The 12335-nt window shown below is 40.3% G+C and overlaps 1 protein-coding gene across 3 annotated transcripts in view; it reads left to right on the top strand.

Annotated features, from left to right (window-relative positions):
• Nucleotides 1-751: 751 nt before the first annotated feature.
• Nucleotides 752-12335, top strand: part of SHQ1 (SHQ1, H/ACA ribonucleoprotein assembly factor) — a 38925-nt gene continuing 27341 nt past the window's right edge. Inside the window, exons 1-7 of one of the 3 annotated variants that reach the window (XM_085072276.1) lie at nucleotides 752-792; nucleotides 2881-3063; nucleotides 3514-3578; nucleotides 4028-4150; nucleotides 4683-4831; nucleotides 5516-5628; nucleotides 7559-7683. In XM_085072276.1, coding sequence (XP_084928402.1) covers nucleotides 2921-3063; nucleotides 3514-3578; nucleotides 4028-4150; nucleotides 4683-4831; nucleotides 5516-5628; nucleotides 7559-7683 — 718 coding nt within the window. In that variant the 5' untranslated portion in view covers nucleotides 752-792; nucleotides 2881-2920. Of the gene's footprint in view, nucleotides 1043-2880; nucleotides 3064-3513; nucleotides 3579-4027; nucleotides 4151-4682; nucleotides 4832-5515; nucleotides 5629-7558; nucleotides 7684-12335 lie in introns of all 3 variants that reach the window. The other 2 variants (XM_085072275.1, XM_085072274.1) reach the window with 2 other exon arrangements.

Consider the following 12335-nt stretch of genomic DNA (forward strand, 5'->3'; position numbering starts at 1 on the left):
AGCACATTTGTCCACAGGAATTAGTCCTGGACTACCCACTGGTTTCACAGGCAAGAAACAAACCATATCCGCAACACACTCAAGTTCGATTTCCACACTTCTCTACGAAAAGCAGCTGCTGAAATAAAATATTCACGGTCTGTGCAAGGTATTTTACGCAATCGCAGGTAAGAATTCATTCTTTCCATTTGCCAAGATGACAGATTGCGAATCTCACCCTAAATGACCTCGCTTTACAGTCACCCTGCCCACCACACCGTGGGTCACTCCCTTTCTAACAACTCCTGCAAACATCGGGAAACTCCAACAAATTTACGAGCAGCAAGAACGCAAGGCAGCTCTTTAAACTGCCGCACGTTTCAGGCGAAAGAGGTGAGTTATAAACACCGAGCCGCAGGGAGAGAAGCTGCAGGACGCGGATGCGGGCGGGAGAGCCTGAGGGGAAACCATGAGGGGGCGTGACCACGGCAGTGAAGGGCGTGACCATGAAAGTGAGGGGGCGTGGTCATGACAGTGAGGGAAAGCCATAAGGGGGCGTGGCCACGGCAGTGAGGGGAGGCATGAGGGGCGTGGCCATGGCAGTGAGGGGGCGTGGCCACAACGATGAAGAGAAGTAATGGGGCGTGGCCACGGTAATGAGGGGGCGTGGCCATGGCCGTGAGGGCGGGGCCATAAGGGGCGGTACCAAATGGTAATAAGGGGCGGTGTTATGCGTCTCCATCCCCACTGCGCATGCGCGGCACCGCCCCGGTGCGGGCGGGCGCGGGAAGCGGCGGCGGGCGCGGCGCAGGGGTGAGTGAGGGAGTGCGCGGCGCGGGCGGGCACGTTGGGAATCCCTGGCGCTGTTCCCGGGATTGTCCCGCTGGCAGCCGCCTCTCCGGAGGGCTCTGTCCCCTTGGAGGGCCCGCAGGTGGGTGGCTAAGGGTGGGGGACGGGCGGAGGTCGGCGCGTGGCCCCATGTGACGGCGGAGAGAGGTTGTGTCCAGTTCTGGGTTCCTCAGTGCAAGAAAGAGAAGGAGAGGGACCAGCGGAGGGGACAAAGGTGATGAGGGGTCTGGTGCGTCTCTCTGATAAGGGGAGACTGCGGGAGCTGGGCCTGGTTAGGCTTGAGAAGAGTTAACTGAGAAGGGGTGTCATTAATGTACATAAACATCGCCGAGGGGTGTCCGAGGACGGGCCAGACTCCTTTCAGTCGTGCCCAGCGACAGCACGAGGAGCAATGGCTTTAAAATGAACCGCAGAAAGTTTCGCCTCGACACCGGGCAGAACTTCTTCAGTGGAGAGCGGCAGAGCGCTGAGCAGGCTGCGGGGACCGTGGAGTGTCCCTGTCTGAGGACATCCCAGCCCCCTGGGGTTCCTGTGTCACCTCGGAGTGTCACCCTGCCTCGGAGGGCTCCACAGCCTCCTCCCAACCCGAGCCATTCCGTGTTTAACGCCGAGCCCCTCGTGCATCATCCCTGTCCCTGTGCCTTTCCCTAGTGCACAGCTCTGTCTGCGCAGCAGAGGCTGGGAAGCGTGATAATTTGGGATAGCTGGGGTTGGAATGCTGTGTCCCAATGGTTGCTCAGCTGTGAGATACCCAGGGTTTGTGTGGGGCCCTCCAGAAGGGTTTGGGGTGATTCATTTTGGCCAGGGATGCTCCAAGTGCAGCAGGAGCACAGGGCAGGGACAGCTGGGCCTGGTTTTTGGGGCTGCTGTTAATAAATAAACTTCTGACACGGGAAAATAAAAAATGCACTCTGGCAAATCATCCCTAAAGGCTTCAAATGAGCTGTTGGGTTTTTGTTACCTTTTATCCCAGTTTGTGGTGTTTAGAGAAGAAGAAAGTTCACCGGAAAGTCCATCAGGTGTGCAGGTGTTCTGCAAGCCAAGGTGCTTCTTATCTAGTTAGAATTCCATGAAACGTTTGGCAGCTTCTCAGCCTGGAAAGGGTGGGAATCATGTGAGATGGTGGAATGGGGAGTTTCTTTTTTTTTTTTTACACCTGCTAAACGAGGCTGATTACCCATGTGAGAAAAAGGGACTCTGTTAATTTAGCCCTGTTAATGGTTTCTGCCTGTCCATGAAATTGTCAGAATGAGGACATGTTCAGTAAAGATGACCAAAAGTTAGTGAAAAGTAGTTCTTTCCCAAATAATAGTTCTATTCTGCCTATTTTGGTTAAAATAGTATTGGTTAAAAAAGTTAACTTTCAAAACTGTGTGATGTTTTGTAAACACACCCCCCAAAAACAAACAACACCCCAAACAATCCATAACTGGGTTCTGAATTAAAGCTGAGATGAGGAGCTATTGAATGGTTAGACAATTGTGTATTAGGTGTGTAGTACTATATAAATTCCTTCTCTCATGAAAAATATATACACATGCCAGTGTATATACTCACATATGGTTCTGAGGGATGTTACCTAAACTGTCCTTAAATCTGTTGCTCATGTTTTGGTTACTATGTGGGTGAATTATAAAATACAGCTCTAATTTTTGGAAGTAATACTGGTTCTTAGTATTTATTTAATAGTGATTTGTGTTCAGTTCACTAAAGAGCTACAAAGGTCTAATGTCTGCTGTGTGTGAAATTATAAATAACAGCTACAAAAAGCTGAAAACTTTTAGGACTGATTTTTCATGTGGAATGTAACAGGTGCTTTCCTGTACTCCAACTCTACATTCAGTTTTTTCATTAAGGTGCAGAGAGGCGGTACTTTCACATTCTTGAGGACACTTTGATGTTGCTTTTGTCATGAGTGTTTTCTTCTGGAGCATGTGGAAGATAATTCTGTGGGAATCTGTAATGTTCTTACAAAATTTTGAAGACACACCACTTGCTCTCATAAATTGGAAGCTACAATAATCTTTTTTTTTTCTTTTCCTGTTTCTATAGGACCACACAACCAGAGTTTGCTTTTCCTGCTGGATTCATCATGATAACTCCAGCTTTTGAACTGACCCAGGATGTGGATTTTCTTACTTTAAAAATCAGAGTGCCTTACGCCAGAGCTTCAGAGTTTGACATATATGTTGATGGGGAAGATTTCAAATTTTATGCTAAGCCATACTTTCTCAGGCAAGTGATGGGGAAAAAAAATTAAAAATTGATCTTCATAATAGAGAATTTTGGTCTTCAGAATGTTCCTCATCTGCATCTTTTACTCTGTTAACTGCAGACAGCCCATTTCATGCAAAGATTTGGTTTTTTGGATCTGCTCTCTTTGTTCCTAGGCATTAAATCCTGTTAAAGGGAATTGAAAGCAATACTTTTTAAAATTTTCTGTGCAATGGTTTTTTAATTGCAAATGGCCAGACAACTCTCTGGGTGTAGATTTTGTGGAGTGTGTCTTTTCCTGGGAGGATTCCAGGGGGATTTAACTGCATGGATTCCATTACTATGAAAAGGAGTCATATAGTTAAGTCCTTTGTGCAGCTTTTGGAATGTGCCTTACATTTTTATAGGCTGAGATATTAACTTGTAGAATTAGTCAGGCTTTCAGTGAGACATCTCATTTTTTGCCTGCAGATTGACACTTCCTGGAAGAATTGTAGAGGATGGCAGAGAAAAAGCATCTTATAACACAGATGAAGGTATTGGTTAATGTTATTGGTATTTGTGTCATTAAAAATGTTGCTATCTCCAGTAACTTATGCTTTAAAACAAAAACAGCAGTAAAACAATAAATTTGTTGCTTGCAGAACCTTTATTACATGGCTTAAGACAATATTCAGATTGTTGAATGTAGCTTCTGTGGAAGGATTAAAAATTAAATGAAGCTTGTTTTTTTCTGTAAGTTTGTGTTTATACAGTGTGAGTCAGGAGACTCCAACTGGTTAAATATTCTCTTTCATGTTTTATCATTAAAATCTGATTTTTTATGAAATAAGGTTAAAAGCATGCACAGGGATCAATGCATAATAAAATGCTACCTGCATGTGTCCTACTTGCTCTGAGCCTTTCTCATTAGAGGAAAAATGCACATTTCTCTTTGTCTTGGATATTTTAATGCAATAATTATATTCTGACTTTTTTTTTTAAGGTACTTTTACAATCCGTTTACCCAAGGAGATTCCTGGCCAATATTTTGAGGGGCTGGACATGCTGACATCTCTTTTAGCACCAAAGAAATCAAGATCAGCAAAACCTCTGGTAGAAGAGATGGGTATGGTAAAATCAGTCTTGTTTGTGCTAATGATACATGTGTGTAATGAAACAGTTATAGATCTGTAGAGTGATAGATGTAGAAAAGCACAGTATTTCTGTTGTTGGCTAGTCCAGGGTATGAGAAGGGTGTGAATAAATCCAAATATGGATAAGTGTAGAAATAAATATGATACACATATCAACTTTATAGGTTTAGTTGTGTTTAAATTTTTCTAAAATGTGCTTTAAAATATGCTAATGCTCTGTAGGTCTTTGTACCCCTCTAGTGGCTGTAAAACACACACACAGTTTTCTGCTTTCTACAAACTACAGTTTGACTTTTAGCTGAAATGAGAAGCTAATTAAAACTGCAGGTCTAGTGCATGTCTTGCTTAACACCAGTATTTAACAGAAAAAATATTAGGCTTTTTTTAATCTCTTCATACCTATTGTGCTAGTGTAGCACCTTATTGTGCTACCAGTGTTTGCCTTTCTAGGAAGTAATATATATTTTTCTCTGTAATAATTTTCTTTCTCTGACCATGCAATAGATACATCTTCCTCTGCTGAGCTGTCTGAGGAGAATGAAGAAGAGTTTGACTGGGAAATGGAACAGATCCCTTATGAAGAAAGCACTCTACCACTGCAGCACCCCTATGGATTTGGGAATTCACGCTCAGGGGTGTTCCAGCGACTGCAGGTGGATGCATTTTGTCTTTTTCTATTTTAGAAGATCTGTGTAACTTGCTGTGTAGGCTTCTGGCTCACAAGACAACAGCTTTTGAAAAGTGCAGCTCAGTTATGTAACTAATTATTGTGTGGATTGCATTATTTTCAGGTTGTGGAGCAGGATTGCTGTTTATGGAGAAAGTATTTACATTCTGTTAGGAAATATATATTGGTTTGTTGCCATGAAATTCATGGAGAAATGTATTTCTCATCAGCATTAATGTAACTACTTAATGATGTTTAAAAGGGCACTGCAATTGCCTATTAATTAATGTACAGCCACTTCAGGGAGTGAGAATATTCACAAAAGACACAAGAATGGTGTCTGTGATTATCTTGTCTTTGTTGTGATTGTGTGCTTTTGTTAAATATTGCAAATATATCTTAATGCAAAATAACCTCTCTGCTTTGTGATGAAATGGCCTGAATAGACCTGATAATACCATGAATTCTAAGGAGCTTCAAACAAGTGCATTTCCTTGGAATTTGGAGGCTTTATTTGTACAATGGAGCCTGAATTTGGAAGATTTGAAAGGGAGGTTGAGTGTTTTCTAGGGATTTCAGTGCAATGCTGATAAGCATCCTTCCTAAATTCCTAATAAATCTTGCATGTCATATCTGTGGCTTGGTCCTATAATTTTGTCCCCATTTGCAGGATGAGCTCAGTGATGTTATTGACTTTAAGGATCCAGACCAAACTCCTGCAGAGGAACGTAGGAGGAAACGTTTGGCAGCTGAGGCTGCCAAGTTTGATCCTGATCATTACCTGTGAGTACTGATTGACTTCACCTGGTCAAGTAAAAGTACCTCAAACACATTCCCTTTTCCTTTCCAGAAGTGATTGGATTTGAGATCACTTTTGGGAAGAGCAACTTTATTTTAATCTGTTTTTGTCTCATCAGAGCAGGCCTTAGTGGTTATTCTTAGTGTGACACTGACACAAAGCAGGGCTCATTTGTTTTGGGGTGTTTACTGAACTGTTTAATTACTCTTTATTAAAGCCTGTTAAGGAGGAGCTGCTGTGAACTGTTGCAGAGCATTGTTTCATATTTCGCCCCTTCAGCAGCTGAGCAGCCACTCCTTTCCAGCTTTTTGGGTTGACAAATTCAGAACTTTGTTCTTCTCTTGTGAAACAAAGATCAGTGAGCCATCCTGGTCTAGGAGGAGGTAACTTGAGTTTTGAAGTTAGGAGGATTTTGTCTTGGCCACTTCGTTTTTTGCCTTTGTTACATGAAACCTGTTTTACAGCAGAATGAGGAAAATTTCCAAACCAGGACTTTGAGTTTCTTTGTGCTTCACTCCATGTAGTGAGGTGAAAATGACTCTGTTCCTTTCAGGTTGGAGTATTTCAGGTCAAGTTAGGTTCAGGTAAGTAAAATAAATGGAAGCCATGAGATATATTAATAATAGGTTGATTCCTGCAAGATGGATCTGGTGGGAGAAGAGGGTGGTCCCCAGTAGGGAGAAAATTAGTACTGTGGTGTATTTTGTTGGGGGCAGGAAGGAAATTATAGGACCTATTTTGAGTTAGGTAACTTTGCAAACATGAAATTTTCCTCAGTTGGATGTTTCAGAGGCAGCCTCATGTCTTCCTGTAACACACAGAAAATAGAAGAGCTTTCCTGAACTACATTTCACTAGAACTAAAGTAGTTCCTAACCTCTAATGGGATGCAAATTGCAGTAATTTTAAGTTTCCATTTTAGACTCTGTGTTCTGGCCTGGTGGAGCTATACCATTTAGTTTAATGGCTGTGCCTTGCTTGTTTCAGAACAGATGATTCTTCAACAAAAGCCTTTCTTCAACAAAAATTGTTTTCCTGAGGAGAATAGAAGCTCTGCTAAAGATGGGGGCAAACAGTTCTGGTGGCTTTGAGGGGAACATACACTGGCTAATACCTCTAAGTTGCTTTGACATTTAAGGGAGGCAACAAAAAAAAAATCTGTCAGTGTGACAGTGAAGCAAATTGCATTCTGTGTTCAGGTTTTGTGTGGTGATTAAGAAGGTAATAAGAAATTTCCTGTGGTTTTTGTTCCAATTCTCAGTATTTATACCATTGTTTGCCTTGAAGAAAATTCTCAGATGGTAAGAGGAGGGTTAGAACTTGAATCCTTTAGAATAAATCCTCCTAGAATTACTAGATTGGAATTTTTACCACAGTGGCTTTGTGCTGAGATGGAGGTGATCTCTCTTCCAGAATTCGTGTACAACTCTTCTTTTTCCACCTTGCTGCTTCATGTCCTTGGTTACCTTAAAGTCCATCCCCATCCCTATTTCATCTTCACCCTTCAGCTCCACACTTTCCTCCCCACAAATTCTCTGGTTCTTTAGGGGAGAGCTACCCAGTAAAATCAAGTGATTTGTCTGAGAAGCCTTCTCTTTGGAGTGTTTTCCTTTAGCTACATTCAGAACAAATCAGGTTAGTTCCCCTTCATGGGGTGCTGCAAGCTCATGAATTCCCTGAGCTTCTGGGTGGCTCAGGAAAGGTGGAGGAAGTGAGGAAGGAATACTGACAGATAAGAGAATATTGTTTGTTTTTAATAATTACTATTTTCTGCTTTGAAGTCAAAGAACCTACTTCTAACATGGAAAATAACCTGGAGCCAAGTGAGATGTATTCTGTGGTTGTGTTAATATATACCCACATATGATATGAATTGAAATAAATAGCATGAGACTGTTCTTTTTCTTTTCCCTAGAGCTGATTTTTTTGAAGATAAAGCTATTAAGCATCTTTTAAAGTACAAACCCTGGTGGATTGATGCTCATGAAAAGATGACAGCCTTGCAGGGAGAAAGTCATCAGGAATATAGTCCTACATTTGGTGAGAATATACATATATAGAAATATATATGCACATGCATCTGTTGCTTGAATGATAATTGCTGTGATGCTATGGTATAGATTATTGTTCTTAAAGGAAATTTATTACTCTATTACATTTATTATTTATTACCTTATTCTGTTATTTTTATGGATTTCAGACTTTTATTTTCAAAGAAAAGCATTTGTGTCCATTTAGAAAGCTAAAGGGATGTTTCCAGGGTGAGGAGGTGACCTTGTTGGGAGCACTGTTACCAGATAACTGAGGTTGTCTCCCTGCACACAGTGATTGCAGAGAGCATTACAAGTTACTGTTGTGCATTTTCTTCTATTGTCCTTTGTTCATTTCCTACGTAGTATGAAAAATCTGATATTACTGAAGTAGATGATGATAATCCCTTCACCAGAGGTTCTTAGTGCACTGATAACACCTGCATTTCCACATTTTCTCCGTAGAATAATAGAATTTGGTTGGGTGGTGTGTATTTTACTGTGAATGTAATCTGATCTTCAATCCTGGTCTCTTTTCAGCCTCTGAGGCCAGAAATTGTTAATTATGTCCATCATAAACACTTGATTTAAAAAGCATAGGATAAAGGTACAAGAGGCTTGAAAATACAATAATGAGAGGTTCCTTTGTTTGTTTTCGTCCATTCACTCCTCAGTAAATGAAACACTAGTCCTGTTTGCATGGGCTAAGGAATATAATTAAAATGAAGAGCTGCTGGGTGATTTTATTGATAAGGAATGTTTTTCCTGCAAATTGAGGCGCTGAGGAGAAACATGTATGTTTGTTGGGTTTTAGGGGCACCAACAAACTGCTCAAAAGCCTGGCAAGCCTGCTAAAGAAAATTACACAGAAACTGGACTTCATAAAGGATCGTCTTTTCTCCAAACCATATGTTGTAACAGATATATATTTAATAAGAATGATCAAAAAAATCTCACCTTCCTGGGTCTGAGTGGAGAGGTTCATGCAGTTTTGTGGATCTTAAGGAAATAAAAAGAAGCATAAGAGGTGATGTGGAGTTTGGGTGATGTTAGTGGCAACAACCCACTTTTTTCCTTGGAAAGACCTCAGTTTTGGTAACATTTATGCTGTTTGAATAAGTGACTGAAATCAGTGGAGATTCCTAAACCTGAGTGAGCTGTGGTGAAGGAAACCACCATGAGAGGGAGTGCAGGTTCTACTTGAAGGTCTCCCATGAATGGAAATACAAAAGGGCAGGAGGTGGCTCCAGGCTGTTCCACCTGGAATCTGATCATCAGTAGGATGTATTCCCTGTGGTTTTATTTTGCTTTATCCAGCCAAAGGAATAGTGCAGTTAATTAGGAATTCCTCTCTGTCTGTCTGTGAGAAGGAAGGTTTTGGTCTTGCTGCTCCTCAAGTTACAACACGTAGAAGTGAGTTTAGGGTGGGAAAGAGACACAAAAATTAGCAGGTGCTTTGAAAGTTTAATTTCTTATTCAGACACTCTAAATGAAGAGAATTATTTTTTGTTTCTTCCTTTCCTTGACTTACATTGATGTCTTTTCAGTTGTTATCTTCATTGGCTTCTTGGAGCCAAAAACTTGATTACTTTTGTCTTTATAATGTCTTTGGCTGCAAGAAGTAATTAGAAGTACAGATGGCCTTTTTTTTTTCTGCATGACATTGCAATTAACTGAAGATTTTCTTTGGTTGATTACTGCTCTTATATTTATCCCTGGTTGTTTTCTCTTTGTTTTTACATCATCAGGTTCTTCTAATGTCTCATTACTAAATTTTTTCTTTTTGGTTCATCTCTTCTCATTAACATTTAAAGTTTTCATCTCTCTTCTGTCCTTCGTTTGAATCTATTTTTATTTGACCTTTTTACTTTTTCTCCAGCTTGTGTGCATGGTTTGTGTATTTTGCCATTTTTTAATTTCATCTTTTTTTTTTTTTATCCTAAGTGTCTCTTCTTTCATTTGTCCTTTTTGTACATCTCACTGTATATTCTCTTCCAGCCCTTTTTGTTCACACTGACAATGTCTAATTCAAGTCAAGTAATACTCCATAAAACCATACTAATTACACAGGCTTTCCCATGAGGGGATAAAATTTTTGGAAAGCTTACTTGCTGCTGAAGTTTACATTAGTGTCTTGCTTCTACAGATTCCAGATGAAAGGGTTTGTATTTTCTAACAGTCACATTCAGCTTGGTTAAAAGTTCATTTTTATTCTACTTCCAATTGCACAACTGTAAAAAACTCCTCTTTAGGCAACACAATAATCTTCAAAGGCTCAGGCTGGCATATGTATTTAATCTAACATTTATATGCTCCAAGGATATCTTATTTTGTTCAGGGTAACCTCTCATGCTTACAGTGACTGTTCTCTTTCTTATTTCTTTATAGAATGAGAAGCAATTTCCTTTTAAAGTTCCACCTTTCAGTAAGGCTCAGCTCAAATCTATGTCATTACTGGTAGATTCATAAGTTTTGGATGGATTACTTTTCCTTTTTTTGCAAATTTCTCCTATTTTGCTGTCTACCTGCTTTGCTCAGTTTTCAGGGCTTTTCATCATGCTTTCCTTCCTGCTGCAGAGCAGGTTTTTGTCACGTGAGGAAATACTGCTTTTTATTCATGCAAAACTCATAATGATCAGCCTGCAATGTAAAATATCTCAGCTTTTAAAAGGCAAGAGCAGTAAGAAAGATGATGATGTATGGTGTTGATAGGTTTGCGGGAATTGTGGATTTCTCAAAGAATAATAAGAAAAATGAATATAAAGGAAATTGCGAGATCCAGGAAAGGCTGTCCAAGTCCAGTGATTCCATGGAGAATGCCTAGAGGAAGAAGGTCAGAAGTGATGTAGAAGAAATGTGCTGGAAATGTTGATTTGAGAAATGGAGGTTTTGCAGGAAACCAAGATGGGAGCTTTATTTGGAAGGAGCTAAAATTCTTAAGAAAGAATTGCAGAGACGGGAGGGATGAACAAAGCAGAGTGACCATAGTTAGTGTGACTGTGAGCAGAGGGAGATAGATCTGTGTTTTTAGGGCTTTTGGCTCACTTCCTGAAAAACTACTCGACAGAGCTTTATTTGAAGATGGCCACAATCTGTGACTTTCCAAAAATGGCCCCAGGTGCTAGGGGACGAGCTTTTACTGAATCTTCAGTGCCACTTTTTGAGTGCAGAGTCTGTACAGAAAAGAGGAGGTGGGAAGTTCCACTAACCTCTCATGCCTTAGCAGAATGCAAGAAATTCAAGCAATTTAATAGAAAATCAGCTTCATTACTTCAGTTAGTTGTTTAAGGTTACATTATTATTGAGAAGTTTTAAGGCAGTATTGAGCACTGGGGAAGATACTGACCCTGCACAAAGGCTTTGGGTGACTCCAGTCAGAATAGTGCTGCCTTTCATCTTTTAATGGCTTAGGAAGAGCTTGAAAAGAGACTTGTTTGCTACTGATTAATATCAATAACTGACTTTATTCTGACTAATCTGCTCTGTACTGACTAATCTTTATCTGGTTGATGATTTCTTAACCTACAGGGATAGAAGCACAGGTTTAAAAACCTTCATATTGTAACATAATATTTTAGTTTAAAGAAAATTAAAAAAGGGAGAAAGAAGGGGGTCAGTTCTGCTCAGCTCTTTCCCTTTGGGAGAGCTGTGGGATTCAAGATTTAGCTTGACAGGACCATAAGCTGAGGCTCTGCTCTCACCAGGAGATTATCAGAGGTACTTCTGACCTGTACTTTCCTGGCTGACCACTGAGTCAGCTCTGTGTGGATCCAGCACATTTTATCTGAGTGCCCCCAACACATTTAGAGCTGCAAGTGTCATAGTAGTCTGGAGATACAGATCTCACAGTGATTTAAGTGGTGTTATCACAGTGTAAAATACCAGTAGGGCTGTAACAAAACACCCTCTGGCTGTCAGACCTCATCCTCCCCTCAGAGATTAAACTCTGCTTCACTGACACTTTGCTACTGAAGGACAATTTGAAGTATCTTTTTTTTTTTCCTTAACATGAGGGATGGCCAGTTTAAAATAAGAAAAAGAGGTGATTAAAATGTAAAGGTGATGTCTGCAGTCTCATCTGTCAGTAACTTCGTGAGATGAATTTGATTCCTTTAGATGTGAACATATTAAGACAGTTATATTCTGGCATGGTTTTGCCACTGGCAAATACACAAAACAACTTTAAATCAAAGTTACAAAAAACTTGCCAATTAAGCTTACTTGATCAGTAGCAGCAACTGCTGCTTTGCATTAGATTAATACTGATTGTTGTACAGATTGTTAGCTAAAATTTGGCAGTGTAAGTGTACAAAAGTGTGCAGGCTTAGTACAGCAGGAAATGTAATTACAATTTTAAATGTTCTGACAATTTTGCACCATCTACTTGGAGTTTTTGAACTGGGAAAGCAAAGTAGGTGGTGGTTTGGACATGTTAATAATGAGTTTCAGGCCTGGATAACTGATTGTTCAAAAACTTCAAGCATTGGATAGATACTTTTATCTGACATTGAAGTATTTTCTCCAGAGAAAGATATTTTATTTGGAACACCTGGCACTTTGCAGCAACTTAATGAACATTTTCTAACCTTTGCCTTTGGGAATTGTCAAGTCTGCATCTTGTTTTCTGTTGTTTTCTAGACTTGGAATTTCTGTGTTTGTGGT

This window comes from Lichenostomus cassidix, chromosome 12 (assembly GCF_008360975.1).
Source record: "Lichenostomus cassidix isolate B80296 chromosome 12, HeHo_3.0, whole genome shotgun sequence".
Classification (NCBI taxonomy): Eukaryota; Metazoa; Chordata; class Aves; order Passeriformes; family Meliphagidae; genus Lichenostomus; species Lichenostomus cassidix.